Here is a 27,946-nt window from a genome sequence, read left to right as displayed (position 1 = left end):
CCTCTCATCTAAGCCCATGCAGCACCAATACCTCTGCTGCATGGGCTTACCCACCTGCAACTGGTGTGCTCCAGACAGCTGCCCCGCAGGTGGCTGGGTCCTATCACAGCTGGAAAGAGGTGCAAAGAGCTTGGCATCACTCCAGTGGCCATTTTCATGACTATTCTGCTTACAAAATGAATTAAACTTGCTCTGGAAAGTAGAATAATAAAATTAAAGGGATATCAAACCTTCAAAACCACACTGCTGTCACAGGAGTATTTAAACAAATGCACAGACACAATTTGTAACAGCTTTATTGCTTCAATAACTGTCATACAAAATTGGGCTCTGAAACATCAGAAGAGCAAAAATTAGTCTGTAATTATATTTGGTACAGTATTTCAGCAGAGGGGGTACAATTTACTATTTTTCTGGAAAACGGTGTTCTCAAAATCTGAAATAGACACCGATTTTAAAAAGCAGCACAGTAATATTTCTTGTCTCACAGCAAGAGCTAGAAACACAGTCCTCTTATTTTTTCTTCATTTCATTTAAACCAGTGACAGCACTATCTGGATAATGCTTATTTTTGCATTTCTACATTGCCCAACTGCAATTCTTTACAAAATGAATTACCTTCTGAATAACAGCAATAAAAGCAGAAGGATAAAAAAGTATCTGGAAGGCTTGGTGGCTTAATCCTTTCCACCATGGTAACAAGCAGCTGGCACCGTAAGGGGAATTCTGATCCCAGTAGAAATGTGTGAGTCATAAAATCAAAACCCATTCTGAGCACAGCAGTCACGTTTTTCTTTCCTTGAAGAAGTCTATTCCTTTCAACTCTTCTGGTAGATAGTCCTGCTCCACAGGTCCCTTGTACATGGGGTTGTATTTGTAGCCTTTTCCATAGCCCAAGTTCTTCATGAGCCTTGTTGGGGCGTTTCTCAGGTGCAGAGGAACAGGGGGCAGTGGTCCCGTGTGCATCCTCAGGCATTCCTTGACGTTGCCATATGCTCGGTACACCTCTATAGACTTTGGGGCTCTGGCAAAGTACACCACACACTGTGCTAGAATCACCTGCAAACAAGCAGAGGGGAATGTTAAAAGACTTCTTTTAATCTCTTTGGTAAAAGGGCTGCTATTCAGGCTGTATGTACAGCATGGTAGGGATTGTGTTTTTAAACTGACCTCTGCCTGCCACTATAATATGAATACTATTATTTAAAAACACCATAGCTCCATGGTTTTTACTACTAGAAAATAATAGCTACTTTATCTATCATAGAAAAAAACAGACAGAGAAAAATTATATATGGTCATGTATCATATTTTAACAATAAATATGCAGTGACTTTTATTTTAAACTACAGCATCTATTTTAAGAGCTGCAATGTTCTCTTGTCAAAGAAGGGACATGCAGAACGAACAAGTAACTAAGTCTGCCCTGTCCTTGCAATCTGCTTCTTTTTATAGTTACAGATAGGTTTTACAGATTGCAGAACTTTCAAATCAGTGAATTAATGAAGCATTTACCTCACACTCAGGCATTCCAATGAAGTGACAGCCTTGATAAGCAGCAACTGCTTGCGTTAAAGCCAGAGGATCTGCCAGTCCTACAGAAAGGGATCAGATAAAAGCTAAAGTCAATTTACTTTACTTAATTTTTGTTTATTTTTTCCCTTCTTGTAAGGTATCCATGCACATTTCAGAGATGCTTTCTCAGATATTGGAATTTCTGTACAATACCACACCATGCATAAGATACACTCCCTCCATCCACAAGCTTTCCTCCACCACCAAAAAAAAAAAGAGGAAAAAAAAAAGTCCAAGCTGTGGGTATGATTTAGACTGAATCTGCTGCCACACAGTGGCAGCTGGAGCAGTAGCTGACCACATATGATTCTCCTACTTTTTGAAATTAATTAATAAAGAAATAGGGAAATATTGCTATATAGACATAGCTTCCACAGGTCTCCTAACTCTTCACCCATCACATATGTGCTAAAAGTGTTGCTGGATCTGCTACCTTGGATAAGTATATAAAGATGTCTTACAGCTGTCAAACCCACACGTCAGGGTAGGTATTCATGTGCCAGACTTATCAGAAAATCAGACATCCCTGAAATACACACTCTCTGTGGCACATGTTTACTGGTGACCTACAACCAGCAGGATTTAAAAGAATCCATATTAATATGGACCAACCCTGACCTCAAAAACATTTGTCTTTCCTGAAATAGGTAATCATCACAATGACACCTCATGTAGGTCTCTGCCTGCATATAGGAAGTTTTTATACCATGTCCTTTCAGTACTTTGTACCTATTCTGAAGATGACTGTTTTGGACTGGTTTGTTTTTCAAAAGACGACTTTTAAAAACCAGAGAAGCCTGGCAGATCTTTATTCAATGTGATTTTCCAATGTGAAATACTGCAAATACTGACCTATATCTTCACTTGCAAACCTCACCAGCCTCCTTGCCACATAGAGTGGATCCTCACCGCCCTCAAGCATTCGAGCAAGCCAGTACAGGGAGGCATTTTCATCAGAGCCTCTCATAGACTTGTGCAGGGCAGAGATGCAGTTGTAATGTTCCTCTCCTGTTTAGGATGGGGAAGAAGCAATACACAAAGCTGTTAGGAGGAAATTAAGTGAAATGCATTTAAGGGAACATAATATATTTTACTAGATCACATCAGTAAACACAAGCTACTTTTTCAAGCTCTTTTTACAGGTATGTGGTTACAACATTCATTAATGTTTTCAGTGCCTTCATGGTTTCCCATGTGAATCATTCCCTAACTAGATAAGCAAAACAGAGCAACTGATGATGAAAATGAAGTTGGTTTTTTTTTTAAGCATTGCTAGGCAAACAATTTGGGTTTTGTAACCTAACTGCCTTTCCTTCAAAAGGAAAAAAAAAAAAAAAGATAACCCCAGATATTTTAAGTAGTTAGGAAGAAAACTCTACATAAATAGCTTATAATTGCCAAAAATTACAAGCACATACAAACAACCAATCATTGCTTTTGGACACACACAGAACTCTGAGAAGACAACACAAGAATCAGAGAAATCCAGTGCTATACAGTAGTGGTATATTAGAAAAAAGACATTTCATATAATCTAAAACTTGAAAATAAAGTGTGCAGTAAAACACAAGTTTGATGTGCTCTATAGGGGTGAGAAAAAAGGAAATGCCATGGATATACAATGATGGAACATCATACAATTTGGAAAAAACAGAATTGCAGTGCACAACTCTGGCAAACCCCTAAGAAATGCTGAATTCAACTGCAGACATCTGCACTACTGCAACAACACTTGAAATGCCAGGCTTCTAAGTGAAAAGTGGGAAGACTGAAAGAAATCAAGGTTTTTTTTTGTTTTTTTTTTTTAATATTAAAGCTTAATATATTATTAGATTTGGATTCCAAGGAGAAAGCTATTCTACAGATCCTCTAGGACTACACTTAAAAACAGGGAGTCAGTATTACAAACACTGAATGCGACCCTTCCTGCTTACAATTTTCCTCTGTGCAACTGGTTTTGATTCTTATGAATGTTAATCATAAGAATAATCATAATTCATAATCTTATGAATTTTAATCAAACTCGTAGGAGTATTTTGCTGCAATATTGTTAAACTTTCCATATTATTTGCCTTTTTTATTTTTTCAAGTGCCTGGCATTCCTTGGCTCACAGCTCAGTATGTATTTTAAAGGCAACTGGCTGCATGCACAGCCATCTGTTAATACTCCTCTTCTTCCTACGGCTAAAAGGATTTACAGCCTGAGGGCCACACCAGAACACACCAGTGACTTCTAGGCCCTGAAAAATAAAAGGGCTGCCTGAGTGAGTTTGAGAACCAAAATCACCATGCTGCTGCAGTTGCTCCTTTTGTAGCCAGCAATACCTCCACCTCCCAGGTGCATTCCCCCCATTTCTGCTCCTGCTGGAGTGTGATTCTGTGGGGAATTCAACACGCTGCCGACGAGCACAGGCAGTCAGGCAGCTATTTTTGCTAGGACTCCACACAAAGAGCCCTGGTATGCAGCCCTCACTCGAGCCAACACAAACAGCACGTCCGTGCTCCACCACAACACTTGAGTCAGGAGCAATAACCCCAAGCAGCTGAACTCGCATCATCCTCTTGCAAGAGGCGTCTCTTGGTCTCTTAAAAGTAAGAAAGATGGCCTTTAAATATCTCCAGAGGTTGCACTCACCCAGATTTTTCTGCTGGAGGCTTTTATATGCTGTTTGGGCTACTGTAAAGTGTCATATGTGGGGATACCAGCTGGAGAATCAGAAGGAATCCAGCAGATAGGTTTGATCCAAATATATATATACACCTGCAGGGAACTTCAGATTTCATGTTGAGAAGGGAATGAGTTTTTTGCCTTTTATTTCCTTCCTTACAAAGTTAGTGTTGGTGACAGAGCTACAATGACAATATTTCTACATCAGTATAATCACACTGCATTATCAGTTAAAGACAAAATACAGTGATGTACACTGGAGAGAGATCTTACATTTCTGTCTAAAATACAGTTTATAGATAGCCAGAGATACCAAAAGCAGTTACAAAAAAATTAGAACTTTTAGTAGACCTTTATTTATTAGCCTTCTCATGCTGATTAGCTAACACACAGGTTTGGGCCTTATCAATTCAGCTGGGAGACAGACACGTACCAGTTCATCCATCTCTGCTGTATCCCAGATGCCTCTTGAAATCAAAACTATAAATTTTCTCTATGCAGTTCCCACAAAGGCAAATACCTTTCTGAAACAAGACACTGCACAAGAGGCTTTATGGAAGAGGGTGCTTTCTAGTGTCTGACATATACAGATGCATAAATCTTACTGACATGTGCCCAGAGATTGCTTTATGTGCTCATGAGGAGTTTTCAGGCTAGTTTAGGATGCCGATTTATCTCAAGTCATATTGGTAGAAGATAGGAAAAGGTCTCATTCACTCACTATAATTAATATTTGAGCTTCTTAAACAATTTCTATTCACAAAGCAGTGGGAAAAACTAAAATCAGTCCCCATCTCAAATTATTTTCTGTCTTAGCCAAAGGTAAACATCAAACTGCTCACTGACAAAGGAAAGAAGAAAGCCTTGGAAGTAAGACTAGACCAACAGCATGGATAAGAAGACTTCTCATTCTGATCCAGCAGAAAAAAACTGAGCTGGAAAAAGCCATTATAGTGTGAGTATGGTGATTTAACACCAGTTGGGAATCCAACTGCAAATAAGCCACTCCCCTACCCCATCAATGATGGGCATGGTAAGGAATAGCAACTTATTCCTGCCCACATGGCTCTAAGCTCTGTCCTGACAGCAAACCCAGGACAGTGAGATAGCTTCTCTTTTCTCTTCCAGAGAAGGTAAAGCAAAAAACTGTGTTCCAGACTGCAGAATAAATTAACTTCAGTATAACACATATATGGTCTTTACCATACATGAAGTTATGTCACCACACAGACAGAAATTACTGACATTTATCTTATTAAATCAGTGTTAGCAGAGTGATACAATCTGTTAAAGGAAGGGGCAACAATACAACTCTATTTAAAAGGTCTAGTCGCTGCCCATCTGCTGTTAAACTTCAATGAATTTGGTTGCTACATCATTTTTCTAAAAGGATCAAAATGTTAACAAGTGCAATTAAAAGCTAAAATATGACTAACAGTTTTTGTTTCCCCTGCAACTGCAAGGGCTTCAGGCAGCTGCTGGCATTGAAATTTGATTAAAGTTGTTTCTTTGTCCTTTCAGCTAAAATGCATAAACTATCTGCACAAAGACCTTTTCTCTACATGTCTGCACATAGATTAAAACAACAGCCTAACAAGTGCATTATCAATGATTTCTTTCCTAGATTACTTGATGAAAATACAGAAGAGAATGCCGAACTACACGTATTTAGCAAATTTTGCAGAAGGTAACAAAAAATAATGTAAAGCAAGAAGTCCATATTTACTCTGAACACTAATCAATTACTTGGTGCTTTCTACTTGAACATGCAACAAATGTATGTTGCTGCTATCATGATTAGACCCTCCACTTTAAAAGACTGAAGCATTTTATTTTAGAGGACTGTAGATCCCGCCACCACAGCTGTGATTCAAAACGTGTTAGCTAAAACATTCTAGCAAAAAAAAAAATAATTTATGCAGTAGCTGCCATCTGAAAGTTCTTTGTATGTAAAAGGACAAACAGCTATCTCTACTATGGACAAAAGCGGTCAACCTGCAGTCAACAGCCAGTGGTCAACACAGACCATTCCACAGAACAGAGAAATTATGAAAAGACATGTACTCGGGCAACCTGCTACTGTGACAATATCTGTGACAGGCTTTCTGGCATTTATACAATCCAGAAAAACAAGAGTTTTCACTGCTTTCACCATTCTGAAAATCTCTAAACAAAAAACTCCACAATAAACCACAACAAAGATTACTGCAACAGAGAAGGGCCTGACACATGCTACCCAGACTTGATGCAAGCCTCAGGAAGAGGCACTCTGTGCCATCCCTACCAGAGCAAGAAGGTGCCAGAGTGCTGGGAGCCACGGACACAGCCAAGAGTTCTGTGTGACAGTGGCCACAAGGCGACAGCAAACACACAAGGGATGTAGACGGTGCAAGAGACTTGTACCAGCGAACCAGTCAGATTTTCCACTTCCTTCTAATCATGACCTCTTCCTGCCACACACCTCATAAAATGTTTCTTCTCCCTCCCCCAGCCTGCCCTTGACTTCTCAGCTGCCATTAGATCAGTATCTGCCCAGCTGCCTGTCTCAGGACAGTGAGTCATCATTATTTCTTTGTAGCAAGAAGGCTGCAAGCGGGGCCAAGCTCAAGAAACCTCTTATCACAGGTTTTGAACAGTGGCAGTTAATGCAGAAACAGTGACCCCAAAAAAAAAAAAAAAAAAAAGAAAACAAATCAGTTCTCCAAATACTGCTTGGCATAGTCATTTCATACTATTCTGCACAGTCATTCAAGTGTTGCTGAAGAACCAGCATATGCATCCAAGAGGATTCACCTAATCTGATACTCACTGATTTTTAACCCTCTAACATAAAATGGTTTAGTGGCTAACTACTGTGATGCCTAAGATTGCCAAGTCACAAATTTAGCAAGAGTGGTTATCACACTAGGAACCATTAAGTGCAATGCGATTTATGTGGCCTGCCCTAAGCAAGCTACAGAATTCATTACCTTAAAAAGCAACTCTAAAAATAAATCAAACTGCTCAGGTTTTTACATAACATATTGCTGTGGATGTGAGCACTTTCAAGACTTTCAAAGGAGTAGAAGTGCAATGGAAGATATCCAACCCTTCAAGAAAAATGTCCTCACCAAATTCCTCTTCCCCTTTCACTGAAACCCGCACAGACCTTAAATAACAAATAATTTCACCCTGTAACTAACAGTTCTCAGGACAGCAAATAGGTTTGTCAGCTAATCTACACTTCCTGGTTGAGAAGGAATTTTCACTGAACTACATTGCAGAGGAAAAGTAACTTTTAGGACAAACTTCAGTAAAACCACTGTTTCATAGAGCAGCTGGTACAAAAAAGGGAGAAGAAAGAGGAATTAGAGAAGCTATCAGGTTTTGAGAACACTGCATCTCAGAAGCTGCATCTGTTACTCACCTGCTCGGTCATACAGGATGTGAGATCGCTGGAGGCCCTCCTTTACATGCTCTTCTGTTACCAGAATGCGGTGTGCATCACCACCTTTGGCAGTGGTACTCAAAGGAGTGTTCCTTCCCGCTGCTACTCTGGCCTGAACTGCCAGCTGCAGTCCGTTCAGCCCAGTCCTGGCATCCCCATCGCAAAGATAGGCAAGTGTGTTCAGAGCTTTCTCCTCTATGTACACCGGGAGTCTGCAACAGAACAACCACACACCCTTAGCCCCCATCACACTCCTCTCCCTGCTTGCTGTGCTGGAGATGATGTTTCTTTATAAAGTTTCTTGATACACAGCTGGGTTTAAGATTTGTCTTAACTCATCCTGCAGAGCCAGGGGTCCATTCTCTTCCTCCTACTCCAATGCCTGCTAAATACAATTGCACATGAAAAATGTAGGGCAGGAGCTCTCATCTATTTAACCCCCTTATTTTTCCTCACCTCACTAAATTCAACAAAAACTAGGGTTAGGTTTTCACCACAGCCCAATTCTGACACAGCCAGTTGAACTTTACAAGGTTTTACTCCATCAGCATTTTACTGCTAGCACTTCAAATTCCTTGGTGGAAGGACAGTGAAAAGGCAGCAAGCTATCCAAATGCAGGTGAGAGAATATAGTGAGTTATAAAGTCATTAGCATAATGTTTGGAACTACTAACAGCAAGAGGTGCTATCAGTTGTTCTTTAGAAAACAACAACTGGAAAGATTGTTTACAATGTAAAACACATGCATCCTACTTTTTTGGTATTACAGCTTACTCACTGGGGTACAAAAAAAAAAATCTTACTAGAAAGAAGCTACATCCCAATACATGTCCATCACTCTTCCTGCCATCTACTTACTGCTCTAAGTGTGCCAGAACGATACAAACGTGAAAAAGGCCAAATTCCAGCGAAATCACAATCTAAATGAACAAGTCAATGAGATTGGCTCAGTTGACTGAGCATGGTGTTGATAACATCAAGGGTTTGATCCATGTATGGGCCATTCACTTAGGAGTGGGACTTGATGATCCTTGTGGGTCCCTTCCAGCTCAGAATATTCAGTGATTCTATGAAGATGGGAAGACCTGAAAAATGCTGCAGCAGGATCTGCTGAGATCTTCTAGTGAGTCCATGAAAAATCTGTGAGAACAACAAAGTCCTCAAATTTTGTCTCTAGGTTTTCACCTGCTAGACCGCAGTCCTCACTGCTGGGACACATCCAAACCAGTTCACTTCTGCATGTTCCACAGGCACCCTCAAACCTCATTTATGTAGACAAGGTAACATCTAAGGTGTTGCCAGGCAGAGGGTGAAACTGATCTGATCAGGAGACAGCAGCTAATGGAATTCAAACATGAGATTAATAACTGAGCCACTTCGAGTAGCTGCACTGTAAATCAAGAGTGACAGGTATCAGTAAGGATTAGCACATAGAGCTTGGTGTGAGAGGCCATTTCTTATGAAGCTCTTGTGTGTCAAATAATTAAGGATTCACAACACCCCTGCGCTTCATTTACCAAAAGATGTGTTACTACTACTACCAGTGGTGTAGAAAAAGGGAGCATCAGGGTTACCAGACAGTGGTATGCACTGATTTTCATTACTTGCCTTCTCTTCTTCCCTGTAAACCCACTTTGCACTTGTCACACAAAAGAAAAAGACTGTAGGTTCTGAAAAAAATTTTAGTAGTTAATATTTGAGTACTCTCATGGCCACACATAAAAAGGAAGAACTAGTAGAGCTGCAGTCTTAATCAACCACTGCAAGTGAAAGCTGACTAATGTCTTCTAGGGAAAAATCCCATTCTGCAGAGAGTAGACAGTAGGAATCAGACCCTGGCAAAAATAGATGCATCAAATACATCTCATCATGACTTTTTTCCATCTCATTATTTCTCATGTATTTGATGAATCTAGTAAAAAATATTAACACATATACAGTGGCACTTTCGCCAGGGTGTTTCAAACACTGTCTTTGAACAAGGAAGCAGAAAAATGCAACTGCAGAGAGACTTAGTCAATTATCTCAAGCATCAAATTCCTAGACAATCAGGAAGCAACATTCATCCCTCAGCACTACAGATGACTACCAGATCTTTCATAAGCATTAAATTAAAAAAGCCGGAAAAGGAAAAGGAAAAGGAAAAGGAAAGGAAAGCAAAAGCTTTTTTTAAAAAAAAACAGCAGGCACTACACACAGACATCCTGCTGCTAAGGCCTCCTTCAACAGAAATGACCCCAAATATACAACATGTTGAGCAAACACTTTTCACACACCAGCAGGGCATACTTGAGAGAAGGTTTCACCTTCAAGGACTAAGCTCTTTGCCTGCTGCTTGCAGAGAAGCACACGCTGTGCTTGAGGACTCCTCACACTGATACCACAACTGCAGACAGTGACTGCAAGTAAAGGGGAAGCATTGAGAGCACTAGAAGGCAGGTACTACCTTGGAAGAAGCTAAGTACAGTCTTTACCCCCCCCCCAAAAAATTGAGGCCTCAGAGCACTTTTGCAATTTATCTGCTAATTTAAAGCTGAGTTGTATTCCTGTCTCTTGTTTCACTATAGGACTCTAAACTGCCCTGTTGACTCAATGTAAGCAATTTATATTACAGAAAGTGAAACAAATATTCAGAAGAAAGTATGAAAAATCAGGTTACAAGCAATGGCCTTGTCCATTTCCATGGTGAAATTTCAGTTGTAAGCCAAGGGTAACGGCAATTCCAATCCAAATAATGCATTATGTATTGGCTAATCTAGTCCATGCCTACAATAGCAAGACATGCAGGATGTGATAAAGAATAAGAATAAATGGAGAAATCTTCCACATACAAGCTGTTTGCACAGCACATTGATGAGAATCACTGATTGGAAATAACACAATGCTTCCCCGTTGCATACTCTCAGTTCCATACACACTTGGTGTTTCAAAATAATAAAATATTATACTCAGAATAACTGAATTGAGATTTTTTTCCCTGAGCAATTAAGACCTTAAATTCCATTTTTGGATGATTTAACTTCACTAGGCAGGAGTCTAATTTCAAAATCAGGATGGCAATTATTTCAGTACCTTGGCTGCCAAAAACCACTTGTGTTTTACATTTTTAAGCCCATCCTGTCTTCAGAAGTTCAAGTGCCCTACTCCCTCCAGTTTACCCAACTTCTGCACCCATCAGAACCACAAGGCACAGTAACTCCCATGCTTTCTGACTTCCTTCCAAGCTCCTGATACGCTTGCAGATGGGCAATCCCATATTTTATTCAACTTCCAAAATTAACACCGAACACCCACTGGATGCCAATGGTCAATGTTGGTACTTTGCAACCAGTGATACTTGGAGACCAAAACATAAACAAGCCAAAAGGGACGTGCTGGGATCCATCACTCACTGGGCTGAAGGTGATATACTAGCTCAAGGAATGGAAAACTACCACTACAGAATAATAAATCCTTCTTCCAGTTCCTCTTTATCACCATACCCTCGAGACAGTTTGTGCCAAGAACCAACATGAAATGTATGATGAACAACCCATTAAACCATTAAACCCATTAAACCCACAACCCATTAAACCCACAGCATTTGAGCCAATGACAGGAGAGCACAAGTAGTATCAGGGAATAAGTAGTAGGAAGCCCAAAAGCAATGACAACCTGAGTGATCAAAGATTAAAAAAATTACTGACCAATACATGAGATAAAGCACCCACTGCTTCTTTCCCATATAAATCAGTACTTTCTTACTTTCTCAGTGCAATTATTCTCACTATGTTCACTCCTTGGCAGATTGCAACACTTTTACAAGCAAACACAGTTCTTCAACTGAACTACTGCAGTGTGATACGCACTATTCACTGCCTTACAGCATTGTCCCCCAGTATTGCCTCTCACCCCAGCAACTCATTTCCTGCAAGGAAATTGAATGGATATTCCAGTTAAGGAATAATTTTCAAGAAAGTATTGAACACTGAAGATCCAAAGGAATTCCACATTCAGTGTTGTGATTTACGAACCAGTGAATTCAAAACATGCCAGAACTTGTAATACAGCCAGCAACAAGCTGAAATGCATGATGTCTGGGCTTGCCAACAGGAACCTGGGGTTCCTTCCATTTCCCTCAGCTGTGTGCCTTCTGTGCTATCTAGCTTCGAACACATTAATCAACCATCCAGTTTACTGTCTGACTTCAATTAGATACCATTCCGAGGGCAGCACTTGAATGACAAAAATAAAAAAGCCAAGAGAAGAATTTGGTTTCTTCCACTGCTGACACAGTAAGTTGTAATGTATCAGTGCACACCTGGAACAGCTGGTGCTATTACTGACACAGCATAAACTGCAGAAAGAACAAGCACTTGCAGTAATAAAAAACATCTTTAACATTGACTTCTTACTTTTCTTCATCATGAGTATGTTTCTTCCTTTCTCCTTTCTCCATCTTCAGTATACCTGAAGACTATACTTCAGTAAAGTTTTCAGATGTACTCAAGACTTTAGAGGCACACTTTGATGGCAGTCATGCTGATGAAAATATAGCAAGAAGCACATATTATCCTAAAGAAATTCAGTAATTAACATAAAAACTGTCAAAGAACCTTTGTGAGCCATGATGACACAACAAACAGAAAGATATCCAAGAAGTAAAACCCACTGCTAGTTGCTCCACCTTTAGAGCAAGAAAAGGCCATGGTGGAATGAAAGAGAATCCAGGTGATCTAACTTTATCAGAAACTTGTGCCAATGGTGGAAGCAAGATAAAAAAAATCCACAAAGAAAATCTAAGAAAACAGTTTTGGGTAGAGCACACTTTCCTTGTGGAGTGCAGATGATGAAATCTATAGAATCACTTGGGGATGGTTACATTCTTGCCAAGCACAAAAGATGCCTGTGAAGACTGAGGTAGATTCACCCTCACCTTGTTCCTCAAGGTAACAGGAGACCACAAAGAATCATACTCTCCTTCAAAATCTCTTTTAGGTAAGCCATCCTGTCAAATGATGTGATACTAAAACCATCTGATTAACTGAGGCAAAGTAGCACATGCAGTACTTCGTACTACACTTCTGTGGCTTGGAAAGGGAGACTCACATGGGAAATGAAACCCAAAATTCAATGTGCACATCTCTTGTGCCTTCCTGCTAGATCTCTGCAGCATTTTCAAAGTGGGTACACCCCACTGTTTGTGGACATGCTGCCTTACAGCTCCTTTTCTCACTCTGGTATAAAGGTGAGCGCCGTTAACAACCAAACCAATTGTAATTGGTGATTTCCATTTATTCTTCAGGACAGCATGAACAGTTACCTGCCTGCACCTAATGACAGTCTTGTTCCATAGGGGCAAGGGAGTAAAAAGCTGAGACAGCTGCTCCTGCAGAGCAATGGAGAGGAAATGAAGAAGCAGAAATGGTATGGACACTGAAGCAAGAAGCAAGAATCAGTGAGGAATCCAAACCAGAACCACAGGAGGGTGGATGGCTTATCAGCATCTGAACTTATCAGCAACAGAGTGTAGGAACTGTGGCCCAGCACCGGATCGCATAATGAAAGATAAGAAAGACCTGACACACAACTGCAACAAAACTTCATTTTTATTTTTAAAGGCTTGGCTCCCATGACTGCCTTTGGAGTGTGGTCCTCTCTCCCCATGGAGAGAGTTCTGAAACTGTGTAAGTCTGACTCTCTGCCTGCCAGACTTCTTTCAGTTTGATGAAGCACCGCGCTGTTTAAATCATCCATAGCTATTGGAAGGTTACAGACATGGAGCGTCCAGCGAAACCCAAACCCAAACAACTGCAGCTGAAACTATGCCTTGTACTTTAATCCTGTACAGAAAGGAAAGTCTCTGAACCCCAGTCAGGGTGTAGCCACAACCACAGCTGTGCCGCTACATTAATGCCGACATGCAGTACTGCCTTCTCTTCTAGAATTCACATTACTACAACACATAAAAGCTACAAATTACTAAACCATGAGGCAGGGTAACCTAAAAATAAGAAAGGAATACCTTTCCTTACCTGTCCTGACCTCAGCATTCAGGTTGGCAATTCTTTGTGCTTACATTCTGTGACAAAGTTCAAGTGGATTCCCTCTCATTTATTTCATGCAGTCTGTCAATCACCACCATGCCAATGCACTGTAAATTACCAGGAGAGCAGCCAAGAAGCAACACGAAGGAAGTGTAATAGCTTGCATGTGAGTACCACAGTACCTCGCATTACTCTTATTTGCCAGCCTCCTGTTTCAGAAGGCAGATAACATCTCCTGTAGACAAATGTGGATGGTTTTTTTCCAAAACTTTCTCAAGTGTTTAATATGAATTTATTTGTCTGGACATCAAGGAGCAGAGAAAAACAAAGTCTCTCTTAAAGCAATCTATTAACGTCTCACAGCAGCAGTCTCCTCTCGTCACTGGATATCCTAAAACACAGCACAGGATTTATCCTGTAACTAAAGAACAGAAGCATCTCCCTGATTCAGGGGGGAACATCATCCCCCCTGATTTATTAAAAAAAAATTCTCAGAAAACAACAAACTTCTGGCAGGCACTTCCAAATTAAGAGGGGATAGCCCATCCAGCACTTAATGGTAACATGATGCTTTTACAACAGCAGCAAGAAGTAACACACATTAGGGACATGACAAAGACCCAGATACAGGCTTCCACAGTAAATCCTCAGCAGCAGAACAGATTTAAATATCCTGAGAGGGTGAGTCAGGAGTTATGGATCCAAGTATAAAATTCTCTCCTAATCCAGATGGTGAGATTATGTTTTGGATGGAGAGTGCCAATGCTTTGAATTCTCTCTCTCCTGTCACCCCCGCCCCTGCCATATGCTGCCACTTCTTTTCTTTACTATCAGAAGTGGCTAGGGTTTCTCTTCCCACCCCCCAACTGCTTCATTCTCTCCCTGGCAGGCAGTCAGCTCCTCGGGCTGTGCACGTTAACACCCTGCAGCCCATAAAGTACTCACTCCGAGCTCTTGCTGCTGCTGCCAGTCGCAGGGGTGCCGTGCTGGTCGCCCTGGCCCACAACCTGGAGCCCTAAGAACCTGACGGCCCTCATCAGAACTGCCTCCATCGCTTCAGCCGAAAGCTTCTCCAGGACGATCACCCGGCACCGGCTCAGGAGAGCGGCGTTCACTTGGAAGGAAGGGTTTTCTGTGGTCGCTCCTATCAGGGTCACCGTCCCACACTCGACGTGAGGAAGGAAAGTGTCCTGAGCATGGGAGGGAAGCAGAAAAAACTGATCTCAATCAATGACAACCTGAAACATCCCATGTGAGTAGGCTACTTTTTTTTTTGTGACTTGTGAGAATTTGGGTTCCCTGTTGATATGACAACTGCACTGACCAGGCAGTTCATCTGCACAGATATGGAAATTATTTAATTTCATGCACCCAATACCTCAGTAGTAAATGACTGCACTGAGAATGACCCTACCAGCTGAAAAGAAATAGGGTAAAGAAATCTGCAAATTTTGGGTTGTTGTGACTTTGGTTTATTGCATGACAACATAAGAAATCATGAAATTGCCTTATCAAGTATAACAAATAGTGAGGCTACTCCTAAATATGCTTTGAATCAACATTTAGGGCTACAATTCCCTGCCTAATTCTGTACTGAGAAAACTACAGGAAGATTACAGAATAGTTCAATTTAAAAACTGCAACCTGTAGTACAGAATTCAAGCTTTCTATGGCACAACTGAAAAAACCTTACACTAAGGAAAGGAAAAAGACAAAAAAAGCCCAAGTCATGGCTGCAGTGTTATCCTGAAGTACCAAGCTATGACTTATTTTTTCTTACACAGAAGAGAGGACAACATTTAAATACACACCTTTGGCACATACACATTCCAGACCTTTGTAAAGGTAATATAGAATACTACCCCCTACATGGAGGCTGAAATGAAGATGTGTGCAGCAAACACTACTAACATGACTTTGCAAAAATAAAGTTTCATAAAAATATCATATACAGACTGGCACATAAGTAACGCAGCCTTTTATTTAAATCCTTGAATCACAATAATTAAATGCTGGTTGGAAGTTAGCTAAGGAGGTCAATTTTTATGTTTCTCCCAAATTCATCTACTACAAGTATTAACATTGAAATCAAAAGCCCAGAGGAAGGTATCACCTTAAGGCAAAGTGGGAGATTTTACATAAGTGCTGACAAAGGCTCTTTTAAAAAAGCAGCACAGTACAGTACCTGCTGAGATTTATTGAAACGATGGATCTCATCAATAAAGAGGATAGTTTTTCTCTTGAAGAGTCTTTTTTCATTCTGGGCTTGGCTGATGACATCTCGAACATCATTTGTCTTGGCACTTGTGGCTGACAGTGTCACAAACCTCATGCCATTCTTTTTGCTGCTGTTGGCTATGATGTGTGCCAGTGTCGTCTGAAACAGCAATAGCAGAAAGCTTTGTAAAAATAATTTCAGACACAGAAAGTACCAATTTAAAGGAAATAAGTAAAGAACAAAGCTATATATTTTGGACATAGGGACAGTGTTGACAGTTTACAGAGTTAAGGCATTTTAGCTCATGTTATTCTAGGGCACAGAAGACTTAAAAACTTCCTGCTAGAGGTAGCTGCCAATTCCTCTGCTGCATTTCCAATGCCTGCACTTTTACGTACAGACCCAGTGAGCCTCAGCACAGAAAAGGACAGCACTGACAGCTGTCTCCTTTGTCACGGAAGAAGAACTCTCTGCCAAATACATTTCTGTCACAGAAGACGGGCTGACTGCAATTCCCTGTGCAGTTATTTTGTGGAGCATGTCAATGGATAAAGAGCTGGGCTATCCCAAGACACCTGCCTAAGAGTTTACAGTGCAACTGTATGTGAGAAATAAAAAGCTACAGTGTTATTAACTAAACCCTTTTATATTTCAAATACATAAAAATGAAATAAATCAGACTGCAGTTTCTACAAAACCATGAGAACCGTTAGTATTAAAAAATTACATGTGTACTTAAGAAAATATAACTCTTAAATCTAAATAGTCAACAATAATCAAGTGCTGGCCTAGGGAAGCAAAAGGCAGCTGAACAAACTTGTAGTAAGCAGCTATGTTATTTTTCTGTCCTGATGAACAACCTCTTCAAATCCAAATTTATTTATAATTTCACTTAGCCTACCAAGGCACAGAAGCAACCTCCATCAACCTCCTGGGTAGATTTACTATACCTGAACATATCATAGACATGATTTTGAGACTTTCCTTCACAACCCTTAGTAACCACAGGTGTTTGCCCCGAAGACAGTCTATCTCTATTTGAAAGTACTGCTAGAGAAAGCAGGTGATTCTTCCATCAAGCTCCTTATTCTATTAGAGAAAGACCCAAAGGAGACTGAAGACAGGAGAGCCTCAGCAGATGAGGACAGCGACAGGTGCCAACAAACCCACCTCAGAAGATATTCTAAGTGCTGAGGTTAAAGCAGCAGGTGGTGTCAACCTGATCCTCTTGCAGGGAGGCTGCAGAAACAAGCACCTACCACTTGGCTACCAATGGTGCTGCAGTACCCTGCTCTGTCCATTTAATGGATTTCCTTGTCCCTGAAACTGCAACCAGCCCAAGTTAGAAAACGGGAGGCTAAGGAGAAGGATATATTGTTGTTTATTCTTGCTTTAGTTTTAGTAAGGGTTTCCTGATTGCCTTCAGAAGCAGTGTCATTTCAGGTCCTAATACAAGACTCGCATCCCATGTCAGATCCTCCCTTGCTTCCTGGAGCTCAATCCACCAGCCCATCTCCAAGCTGTATCATTGCAGAGGAAGACTGGAAATACACTTGCAAAGTGTTTGCAGCAAAGCCTACAGATACTAGTCAGATCTGAGTAAATAAACAAATAAGCAAGTTCCACCCCCATCCCACCAAAACCAAAAGAAATATATCTTTGAAACTGAGCTACCAAATTAAAACCAAAATTCATGTTTCCTTACAAAAAGGCCTTGAATCAGAATGCAACTTCAGAGGATATATCCATGCCTTAAAAATCTCTGAAAGCACAGAAACACCCAATACATCATATCTGAGGATGAAAAAGGAAAATGTACCTCTTCCTTCTCTAAAAGTGGCAGAGGTGAGATGACAAAAAAAAATAAAGCAGCTATTCTTCTTGTAGCTCCACTTGGACTGGTAGCTCACATCATACCCTGGCTGTCAATCAGAGTTTTGTAATTTACAAAAATGCAGTAAGACTGTTTTAAACACATGCACAGTAGTCCATATTTCTAACTCTAATTTAGGAGGGAAAAAAATCAAAGAGATTTGTTTGAAACTTACCATTAGACCAAGAATCTACTTGAAATTGCTGCACGGATCTCAGCCAGCAGATACCTCTCCCCCTCTGCCAACTTGTGGGTCACCAAAGGTTGCAATAAGAATAACATACATTGCCTTTCAAATGCAATGCTTGACAAGGACAGGCATGTTCACAGCCTCTTCCTTCTGTTCCGCACAATCAATCATTCAGCAAGTCAAACTGCCTATCACACAGATGCAAAACTTTCCCTGGTCCTCTGAAAGACTTACTTCCCATGAGTTCAGGTTTTTTATACTGCTTTTTGTCCTATCATTTCCAGCAAAAGTCAGTAACAAGCTACAGTTTTCTCTCTCTTTGTTACTTCAGATTACAACCTAAAGGAACACATAACCTAGTGGAGAATTCACATGAGCAAAGTAGCTTAAGTATGAAAGCACTAGCACAGAACAACTGTAACTCATGCTAAACTCCTAGTTTCCCCCATGGGCAATGTATTTAAGGGACAAGAAGAAAATCAGAAATCTGATATGGAATAAGGCAGAAGAAAACACACTGAGTATCCTTCATAATCTAAAATAAATTTTGAAGTTTGATTATTACACTGGAAAACAAATCTTTTAAAATAGTGACACTGATGTTGCAATTTACTGTGAGTACCCCTGAATCAGAACCTGCATAACAACCACAAAAAGGAAATCCAAACAAGTTGATAATGTGCTCCTTTTATTACACAGGTGTTTCTTATTTAGTTCATGTTTTTTCCTTTATGGGCAGGAGCAGGAATACTGTTTCACACAAATTAAAAATAGGAGTGATCCAGTGATCCTGCAACTAACCTTTTGCTAACTTCACTAAAAATAACACCTTACAAACCTCACAATGCTTTGCCCCTTCCAGAAACCATTCTTCTCTTCTACTATGACCCCAAACTATTCAAACTTTTACCTATTATTATTACCAAACGTTTATGCTGAATATTGTGAGACCTTACTGACCTACCTGCTTAGACAAGCTAAAGCAGTGACATCATAAAAAGCTGTTCTGAAACAGAAACATATTCACCAAGAAACTTCTGAACCAATGACACTTAACTTCAGCCCGTGGTCATTTATTTCCAGACCCATTACACACAGAACATACACTTAACTACCGAAATTCTCCTTCACAATCCGTATCTATTGCTTTGTGTCAGCCCAAATGAGAATATCCTTTCCCAGAGGCTTTGAAACCCTCTCAGATTTACAAACAACCAGCAATCAAACAAACAAAAACCTCAAACAAACAGGCTCGCTCACAGCAACTATGCTATCTGTTTTTCTAGGCTTTGATACAAGTAATGGATGAAACAAAAGCAACCCACCAAGCATGCTTGGCTTCACACACTTCCCACTGTCAGAGCAGAAAAGTCAATCAGATTTGCTGTTTGGTAAGCTGGGTCTTTGTACTAGGAGACAAGAATTTTCTGTATAGTCAGAAATTTCCCTGACTGGGCAACACTCTTTTAAGTATGAACCACTTCTCTCCTCTCTGCACTGCCATTAGTCAGCGCTCCCTCACATCCACTGCCGGAAGAAAACAGCAAAAAGCTCACAGAAGTTAAGCCAGTCTTACTGATGCTGATGTTCAAGGACTACCTGCTCAGAAGGAAGGTGGTCATTTTGATTTTTGCAGCCCTGTACCAGGCCATTAAACTGTGCTCATCACATTAGCTCACCAAAGCTCCTTACAAGAATGAAGAGTGGTGCTGCCTAGCTTACTTCAGGAAGTGGAGTTGGAAAAAACTGGGAAGTGATTAGAACACAGGGTTAAATTGTATCAAGAATACTGTGAAACCTAAGGTGCTACAGGCTCTTCCAGGAAGTCTGGAAGGCTGTAGGCTCTGCCAGGCCACGTTGAGGTGACCAAAGCAGATCTGGCACAGACTGGCACAAGTGCAGCGCAGCATGGATTATTCCTGAGCAGGGATAATCTAGTTGGCATCTAGATTTCCCCAACAGGTGACTTTGCTGGTTTGTTCCACAGCAAACCACAGGGTGAATTATGTGTGTGGTAGGGATGACAAGAGACTGGTAAACCTAGTGCAAAACAAAACAGGCTAGTTACGCCTACAGACTTGTTGGGTCTAAACTATGTTATCAGAGTGCTGAACTAGCACCCTGATTTCCTTCACCGATGTTTGACCATGACTTTGCAGCTATTTTTTGCTCTTCCTTTATTCTGGCTGGATTTCCAAATCTTTGTTTACACGGTGTTGCCATCAATGGCCTCCCCTTCCCCTCAACCCTCCCTTTGCTGGCAGCAAGGCCATAGTGTGGCTGCCAAGCAATCAGGAAAGGCCGTGCTCTATTTCACTGTCTTGAGGGAGACACCAACAGCATCCTTGGATGCCGCATAGGGCAGCAGCTCTCTGGGATGTAGCTCTGTGGATGTTCTCTGTACCACACTGCGTCACAGCAGATAAGCCAGGCCATGTCTAAAGGAAATTGGCAGCACAGCAGGTGAACATGGCCTGGGGACACTGTCTATACAGATAAACACAATCAAAAGTAGCAGCAGTTGGCATTTATATAAGGGCAGATGCTATTCTTACCCATCTTGTTTGGTTCCTCAAACCCCAAATAGCCCACTGAGATACTACTGGAGGAGTAAGTGTCACTGAACAAGAGACACAGCATGTGCTTTACAGCACTTCCAGAATCCAAGCCCAACCAAGCATAAACAGATGCAAGTTCATTGCATAATGTTTGTTGAAATGGAGCTGTATCTCCATTTGCTGAATTCTGATTTGTGTACTTAAATTCCAACTGTTTTATGGATACAATGGTATTTTCTCTTCCAGAGTTCTCTTCCTAGAGAGCCACCCCAAGTTATTCCTGATTCAGATTGGCATAAGCAAAACCAAGCACGCTGCATTACAACATTGCTCCCAGGCAACTGCAAAGACAAACCCATTTTTCAGAGCTGTCCTGGACTTTCAGTTTACACTACTGTAAAAGACATGATGCCTTTTCAGTTTAAAATTTCATGCTAATCAATCGAAAGAACTCATTAGTCCAAATGGTTCAAATCAAGCCCCAAGTTGTATGAATAAGAGAAGACGAAATACACTTAAGCAATCAAACAGCCCGTTAGGTAACCACTTGAATCAGCAAAACAGGAAGCACTGGGAAGCAATGATAAATACACGGGCACCAAAACAGGTGTTGGACTTTTTGTCTGTGTTTCAATATGTTATTTATTGAATGCAAACAAAGGAAAGAAACACAGGGAGTTCTAGAAGTAAAACAATGTCAGAGAAGATTTGATAGAAGATTTTGAAGATTTGATTTGAAACTTCCAAGACCACTTACTGGGGTTTTTAATGTTTTGCACTCATACCAGCATTGCGTATTTTATCTTATTACTAGAGTGAACCTCAGAAAATCATGCATGAACACTCTTTGAGTTATCTTCTATAAGGAGCAGGTTCATGACACTTGCTACCTATTTTTCTCTTGTTACACAGCAGCCCTAAGAGGGAATGTTTACTGTGTTTAAATACAGAATGTTCAGGTTTATAAGGCTTAAACTTCATCTGTGGCAGCAAAATTATTCGGTGCTCAAGTTACGCTGTGTCCCCCAGCTAACTCTTTACTAAAATTGGTGCCCCAATGGCAGACATGCAAAAATCTAAATCCCCGTATTAAGGTGCCATAAATCACAACATAGCTTACTCACATTACACTGGGATTTATACAGGCCTTTAAAAATTTGCATAGTCAGTATGAACAAGCTAACTGTTCCTAAGTTAATAACCACGGCATCTCTTTGAAGCAGTGTTTCTTCTGGCCTGAGTCTGGTCAGCTTCTTAAAAGAAGAAAACTGGTTCTTGTGTTCAAGACTTCAGAGTGACAAAAGTGCAAACAAAAACTCAAAGACTTTTCATCCAGAGCACCTTGGCTTCCTACGTAATTAGGATGACAGATTCAAGGTACAAAGATCACGTTCCCTTAAAGTAAGAGGACTCAGTACAGATGGAAACTCAAAAGAAAAGATTACAAAGGAAATACCAATTTTGTCTTTTCAATTTTGAGGATATTTCCTTGAATATTCTAGTGCAGTTGAGGCCAAAATCGAGTTGGGCAGAGCAGTTACATATCACACATGTTTTTACTCCAGCATCTAGCTTTATTGTTCTCATGATAAAAATCCTCCAAAAATTCACCAAAAATACTCTTGACCTACAATATGAAATAACAGGCAAGATTATTTTCTTCTTGCTTAGAAAAAGTCTGTTGAACTACAATTTTTCATAAACATCCAGACTGAAAAATAATACATAAATTGTTTTGAAATTTGGCCCTGATGGTTTAGTCCATGTTATTTTTTTTACTTAGTCCTGCTCTACCCTTTTCAAAAGTATCAGTTACCATGGCATTTGGCTGTAGAAATGGAAGAAGGCATAGATGGGCTGCAATAACCAGATTCCATGGGTAGCAAGAGCCTGAAGAGGTTTAAGAAATGTATGACCACCTTACACAGCACTTCTGAATTTAGACCAACATATCTAATTATGCTGCTATTTTAGCTCTTTGATGGGCAGAGCTAAGCATATGGCCTTGTTACATACAAGACTACATAACACACAGTGATTTCTTAGTATTTTTCCTGCTGAAAAGCACTGTATTTAATGGAAGAAGTTTTTGCTGATCAGTTCAACCAGGTCCTGAGGCAGTGAGAATACTTCTCCCCCACAGGGTCTTTCAGGTTTTCAAGCCCTAAGTTGCTCTGTCATGAAATGTCTTCTTAGACACATTCTATACATACAACTCAAATAGTAAGTGAGCAGGATAGGCAGGCAAGAACAGATCTCCTTTACATCTTCAGGTGGACTACTTTGCTTCCATGTTAAATCTGTAAGGCGAGGAATTTGATCGTATCCAAGGCAAGAAAAGAATAGAACTTTCAGATATTTAACTCAGACAATATTATTTATGGGGAAGAAGGCCTGAGATAAAACTGTACTCTAGCACCATCACAGAAATATTGATACATGTGGGTGAAGGGGCAAAGTTCAACTTTTTGCAGAGGAATTTCTGGTTCAGCCCATAAAGGCTGTTTCATCAGGAGCCAGCTGAAAGCACATAGACTTAAAACTCTTCTGAAAAGGAATAACCTAAAAAGCAGACAAGTTTCCCAACAGTGTAAGTACTCAGTGAATAAAAATATAACCAATGAGTTGTAGAACTGTTCTTTGAGGAGTCAAAAGGCACGGAAGTTATGCAAGTCAGACAACTGAGGAGCAACAGAATTTAAACTCTGTGAAAAGCAAGCTTACTAAATACAATTATGCGTAAAGCGTATGGGTGAGGAGGATGAGTCATATGAAAGGAGAATGAAAGCTGTGACATTGTAGGCATAAAACAGATTGTCTGTTACTCAAAGACACTTTCAGTACCACAGAAGGCTCCTAAAGAAGACCTTGAACACAACGGTTAAGCTGTCACAAGCTCATGAAAAAGCACTTCCATGGTCAAAGCCAGGTGCACTCATCGGATCACAACCCAAAGGCCACTGAAGCCAGTGCCAGTTTGCAGAGACTGATCTGCAGCCTTTGCTTTGCTACCACTGCTCTTTTATAGCTTTTTTCCCTGAGCAAAGAGGGCTTCAAGAAAGAGCAAGCACATGCTGTTGACAGAGATAACAAGAAACAAAAGGCAGGAGACCACAAAAATATAGAAGCAAGCCCCTGAATGTGTTGCTCATTCAGAAAGGAGAATTCCTATTTATCAAAGAAATGAATTCCACTTCTTTCTTGGCCATCTTACTTCAGTCAATCCACCTCCCCTCTAACCAATTTTCAGGAACAGCTCTTCTTTACCCCGTCTATTCTGAGCTCTTACTTTCTGCTATTACTTTGTTACTTTAAAGGAAGTGGACATTATTGAAGTTCATTAGTTCGTTCTTTTGAGGTGTATGTTATCTAGCCTAAGAAACCTGCTGTATCATTGCTCCTTATTTACTGAGATTGACTAGCATTATTATTCAAACATCACATAGCAAGTCTTTTTTATTTTCAATTAAGTATGCTGACAAGAGCAAGCTGCTGTTCTGTCCTTAACTTCTCTGTCAAGCATTAATGACTTCCCCTATCCCAGATTTCTCATACTCTCACGCAGCCAACACACCAAATTATATAAATATATAATACATGAAACTAAATGTTGTGAACACACTAGACTGACAGAGAAAACTGTATTTTGTTTGCCCTGCCATACCACAAATCTGAAATACATGGAACGACAGGACAAAATTATGGTGAGATCTTAAAACACTGCTCAACCACACCTGAGCATTCCTTTGGTCCTTCCTTCACAACAACTGTGAACCCCTTCACTGCTGTGCTAGGTGTTTTTTTGGGATTCATGACGGCCTCTAGTATGCTAAGGAGGCAGAACACAAAGATATAGTGGTCAGATCCCACAAGACCCACCAGCCTAAAAGTGGTCGAAGGTGGATGAGTGCCTAGCCAGAAGGCTACCTGCCTTCCACACCAGTGCTGTCTTCTCTAAGGGGCAAGAATTCGTAGGCTAAAAACAAACCTAGTACTCGCAAACTGTGCTATATTAACCTGCTGGTTTCCTAGACATTTTTAGAGATTCTGTGCTGCTGTTTTTTTTCAGCTTCTCAGCCATTAACTAAAGCATGGCTTATGTTTTAGGTACGGACTTTGGAGTTACGAAATCTGAATTATCTGAAAGCAAGAAAGACCTTGTGTATCCAAACAGCAAATTGCAAGGAGCGGGGCTGATGGGGGTGGACGCATTCTATTTTATTCACGAGGCAGGTTGTGTTTTTTGTAATCTTAAGTGAAAAACTAGCGGACATCAGCCAACATAATGAACCTACAAAAGAAACCAAGAAGACGGAAGGGCGAAGAAAAGAGCGAGTGCGAAATTTAACAAGTTTTACGTACAGCGGCCTCAAGAGCCGCGTGAAGCAGCGCCGGCCCGACCCCGCAGGCCGCGAGCGGGGCCGCCCGCACTCACCTTCCCGCAGCCCGGCGGCCCCCAGAGGATGAGGGAGGGGATTTCCTGAGACTCCAGCAGGGACCGAAGCAGGGTCTGCTCCCCCAGCACCCGCTCCTGCCCCACGTAGTCCCCCAGCGTGTCCGGCCGCAGCCGCTCGGCCAGGGGCTTCCCCTCCAGCTTCTGCGCCAGGCTCTCCCCGCACAGCGCGGCCGCGCACCCATGGCCCGGCGGCACGGCGGCCTCGTCCCGCCCCGCGCCGCTCTGCCCGCCGGCGACTGCCGGGCTCTGCCCGCCGCCGCGGCCCTTGTGGAAGAGGGAGAAGACGGGGGACCCGGCGGCCGGGCGGGCCTCCTCCGGCGACCCCTCGGCCTGGCTGCCAGGCGGGGCGGCGGCGAGGCGCGGCCGCTTGCTGGGGGGCTCGGGCTGGGCCCCGCCGGCCTGCAAGCAGCGGTCCAGGTGCGGGTTGATGTCGGCGCCCGGCAGCTCCCTCAGGCACACGGGGCACTGCACCAGCCGCTCCTCCTCGGCGCACTCCGTAGGCTCCATGGGCTCCCGCGGCTGAGGCAGGAAGCGGAGCCGCCCGCAGCCCGTCGGGAGCTGTAGTCCGCCCGGGCCCGCTCCCCGCCCCAGCAGCCGGGCTTTACAGCCCCTCTGTGCTGAGCGACATCGCCCAGGACTCGGGATCCGCCTGGTCTTTCATTGAAATATGTGAAAACGTCATTTTCTGTGAAAAAATCATCAATAAATTACTATTTTTAAAAAAATTAGGTTCAAACCCGAACTATTGTATTCTGCAGAATGCAGGGCAGGTTGTATTTCAAAGATGGGGACAGCAAGCGGTACCATTTGCATCCTAATTTACGACCCGAACTTGACCCATTGGTAATTCTTTCCACATTACATCTTGTTTTCTTTCTTAAAGTATATGTTTAGGTTTAATTATACACCGTGACATAATAGTTCCCAGCTTGTAAAATTCAGGTCAGTCTAATGTCAGCTGTATTAGGAGGTAAACAAGTCTGGCTACTGGCTAACAGTACCCCCAGGGTTAAATTTTGAAAATGGCTGGTTCGAAAGTGGCCAACAGGTCAGAAATAAAATTTTTATTTGAACTGATGATGGAGACCAAAGGACTGAGTTTGAAGCGAAGTTCTTTACAGCCCATCGTGTAAACCTAGTTCATACTGAAGGGATTACAATCTAAACCCAGATGTTGAAAGTGAAATGAGGTGTTTGTGGGTTCCACTTTTTGGCTAATACCTGCCCGTTTCTATTCCTGATCAGATTTAGAAACAATTGCTATACTGTTTATATTTTTATAATGCAAATGTATTGATTTTCTGCTGTAGGGTATATAAGCAGCTGGACCATAGGTATGCACTGCCTGTGCTTACAGCTAAGCAATGCATTTATGACATGTGCGGTCTCTGAGTGTGTAAGTGAAGATGTCATGAAGCAAGATATTTTGCTTGGAGTGAGTGATTGGCTTGCTGAAGATGACCCAGAAAGTATTTACCAGACCAGAGCTGGGAAATGTAAATGACTGGGGGAAGGTTTTCACCCTCCTTTGGGGGAAAATGGAACTTCACACCATGTGAAGGTCATAGTTCCCATTGCTCAGAGGCACATGACCAGGGTTAGATTTCCTCTGTGGGACTTTGGAGGAGGCACTTGCAAACAAATTTCACATTCTATTGTTCAGCTTTTTGTTTCAGGGATGTACTAAGATAATAAGGGTGGACAGCACAATCACGTTTGCGCTCAATCCTAGTCTTTTCTTGGTAACAGAACCCAGTAAGACATTTGAACTTGCCATCCCATTAATATTTTCCCAAATAATAACTCACTGGTCAGATTGAAGAAGCATGTCCTTTAATTAGGAGGTGTCATTCTCATTAGATAGATGGGCACATTTGGTGATCAAAGCATAGAGGATGATGTGCTCTTTGAAGAGCTATAGACAGCCTGAATCAGCTTTCCTTGGTTGAAGTCCTGTCAGACCACAAGGTCTTCACAGCCAGGTCACTCTAAATCACTGTAGGATTTGAGTAGCTGCAGACATGGAGGTAGCAGGAGGGCATCTGGAAACATATCCCCCTTTTTTTTCTGACAGCTTTCGATTACATCTTATCATCCCTTGGCGTGGAATAGATCAGACAATCCATAGAATAATGGCTCAAAGGTCATACCTAGCTGTTGGGTATTTCACCTGCAATTGTCAGAGCCTTTAAGAAAATCCACAAACCTGCTTTTGAGAAATGGGGGAAAAAAAATCTCAGAAAGTGTTCTTTCAGCAAATGGCAATGGAAAGAGAGGGATGTTAGAGCTGTGAAAGTTGGTGAGAGATGCTAGATGCACCAGACTGGCCATTTTTACATACAGGATGAATTAATTCTTCAGATGACAAATGCCTTACAGGTCCATGATGATGTGCCTGCATCTCCTATATTAACAGCACAGTCTACAACAACATGGTAGCAGGAATCTCTCTGGAAGGCTCATTTGAAAACTACAGGCTTACATGGTTCTTTGCTGTCCATCATCTTTAAATGTCACCACTATCCAACCATCTCTTGTGTCACATGGGATAGCAGGTGGCATCTTTTGCATCTGGGAAGCTTGGAGGGCTAACTGTGGTACACATTTGATCTGTTGCACATGCACAGATGTGGGGCCAAAACACTGAGGAACACTTTCTTTTGGAAGGTGTTTAGTAAAAATAACTGATTTAATTGGGTCTTTGATTGTACTCTGAAAGCTGTTTCTCTGTGCTGCCAGTGACTGTGAGGTTGTATATTAAGTTCTTAATTACACCATATAATTTATGGTGTTTATGCAAGTTAAATTGAAACTATGAGCTGTGTAATGAGATTTAACAGATTCAGCTTTCTAGAGCTAAGGCATTAGCACTGTTCTTTTGTACCTGAGTTTCCAGTACAGTGAAGGAAGGGTTGCAAAAACAGCAATAGAAATGTTTTGGTCTTCTATTTCCTG

The 27,946-nt window shown here is 41.4% G+C and overlaps 1 protein-coding gene across 1 annotated transcript; it reads right to left on the bottom strand.

Annotated features, from left to right (window-relative positions):
- Positions 1 to 282: 282 nt before the first annotated feature.
- Positions 283 to 25,570, bottom strand: WRNIP1 (WRN helicase interacting protein 1). The gene is made up of 7 exons (XM_041413300.1): positions 24,971 to 25,570; positions 15,882 to 16,073; positions 14,642 to 14,886; positions 7,650 to 7,882; positions 2,428 to 2,583; positions 1,516 to 1,595; positions 283 to 1,059 (listed from the first exon to the last, which is right to left on the bottom strand). Exons 1-7 carry the CDS (start codon positions 25,496 to 25,498, stop codon positions 784 to 786), a joined length of 1,710 nt encoding a protein of 569 aa, XP_041269234.1. The 5' UTR covers positions 25,499 to 25,570; the 3' UTR covers positions 283 to 783.
- Positions 25,571 to 27,946: the final 2,376 nt, after the last annotated feature.

The sequence above is a fragment of the Onychostruthus taczanowskii genome, unplaced genomic scaffold (genome assembly GCF_017590055.1).
Source record: "Onychostruthus taczanowskii isolate IOZ18803 unplaced genomic scaffold, ASM1759005v1 scaffold40, whole genome shotgun sequence".
Lineage (NCBI taxonomy): Eukaryota > Metazoa > Chordata > Aves > Passeriformes > Passeridae > Onychostruthus > Onychostruthus taczanowskii.
The sequence above is the reverse complement of the archived record's forward strand: the minus strand, read 5'-3'. Positions and strand labels throughout refer to the sequence as shown.

Bases quoted from the DNA above. Each gene is read 5' to 3' on its own strand.
- WRNIP1 (XM_041413300.1), bottom strand. From the start codon at position 25,498: ATGGAGCCTACGGAGTGCGCCGAGGAGGAGCGGCTGGTGCAGTGCCCC. The intron at 16,074-24,970 runs GTGAGTGCGGGC...TTGCTGTTTCAG, and splicing joins GGCCGCCGGGCTGCGGGAAG to ACGACACTGGCACACATCAT. The intron at 7,883-14,641 runs GTGAGTACTTTA...GTTCTGTTGCAG, and splicing joins AGCAGCAGCAAGAGCTCGGA to ACTCCCGGTGTACATAGAGG.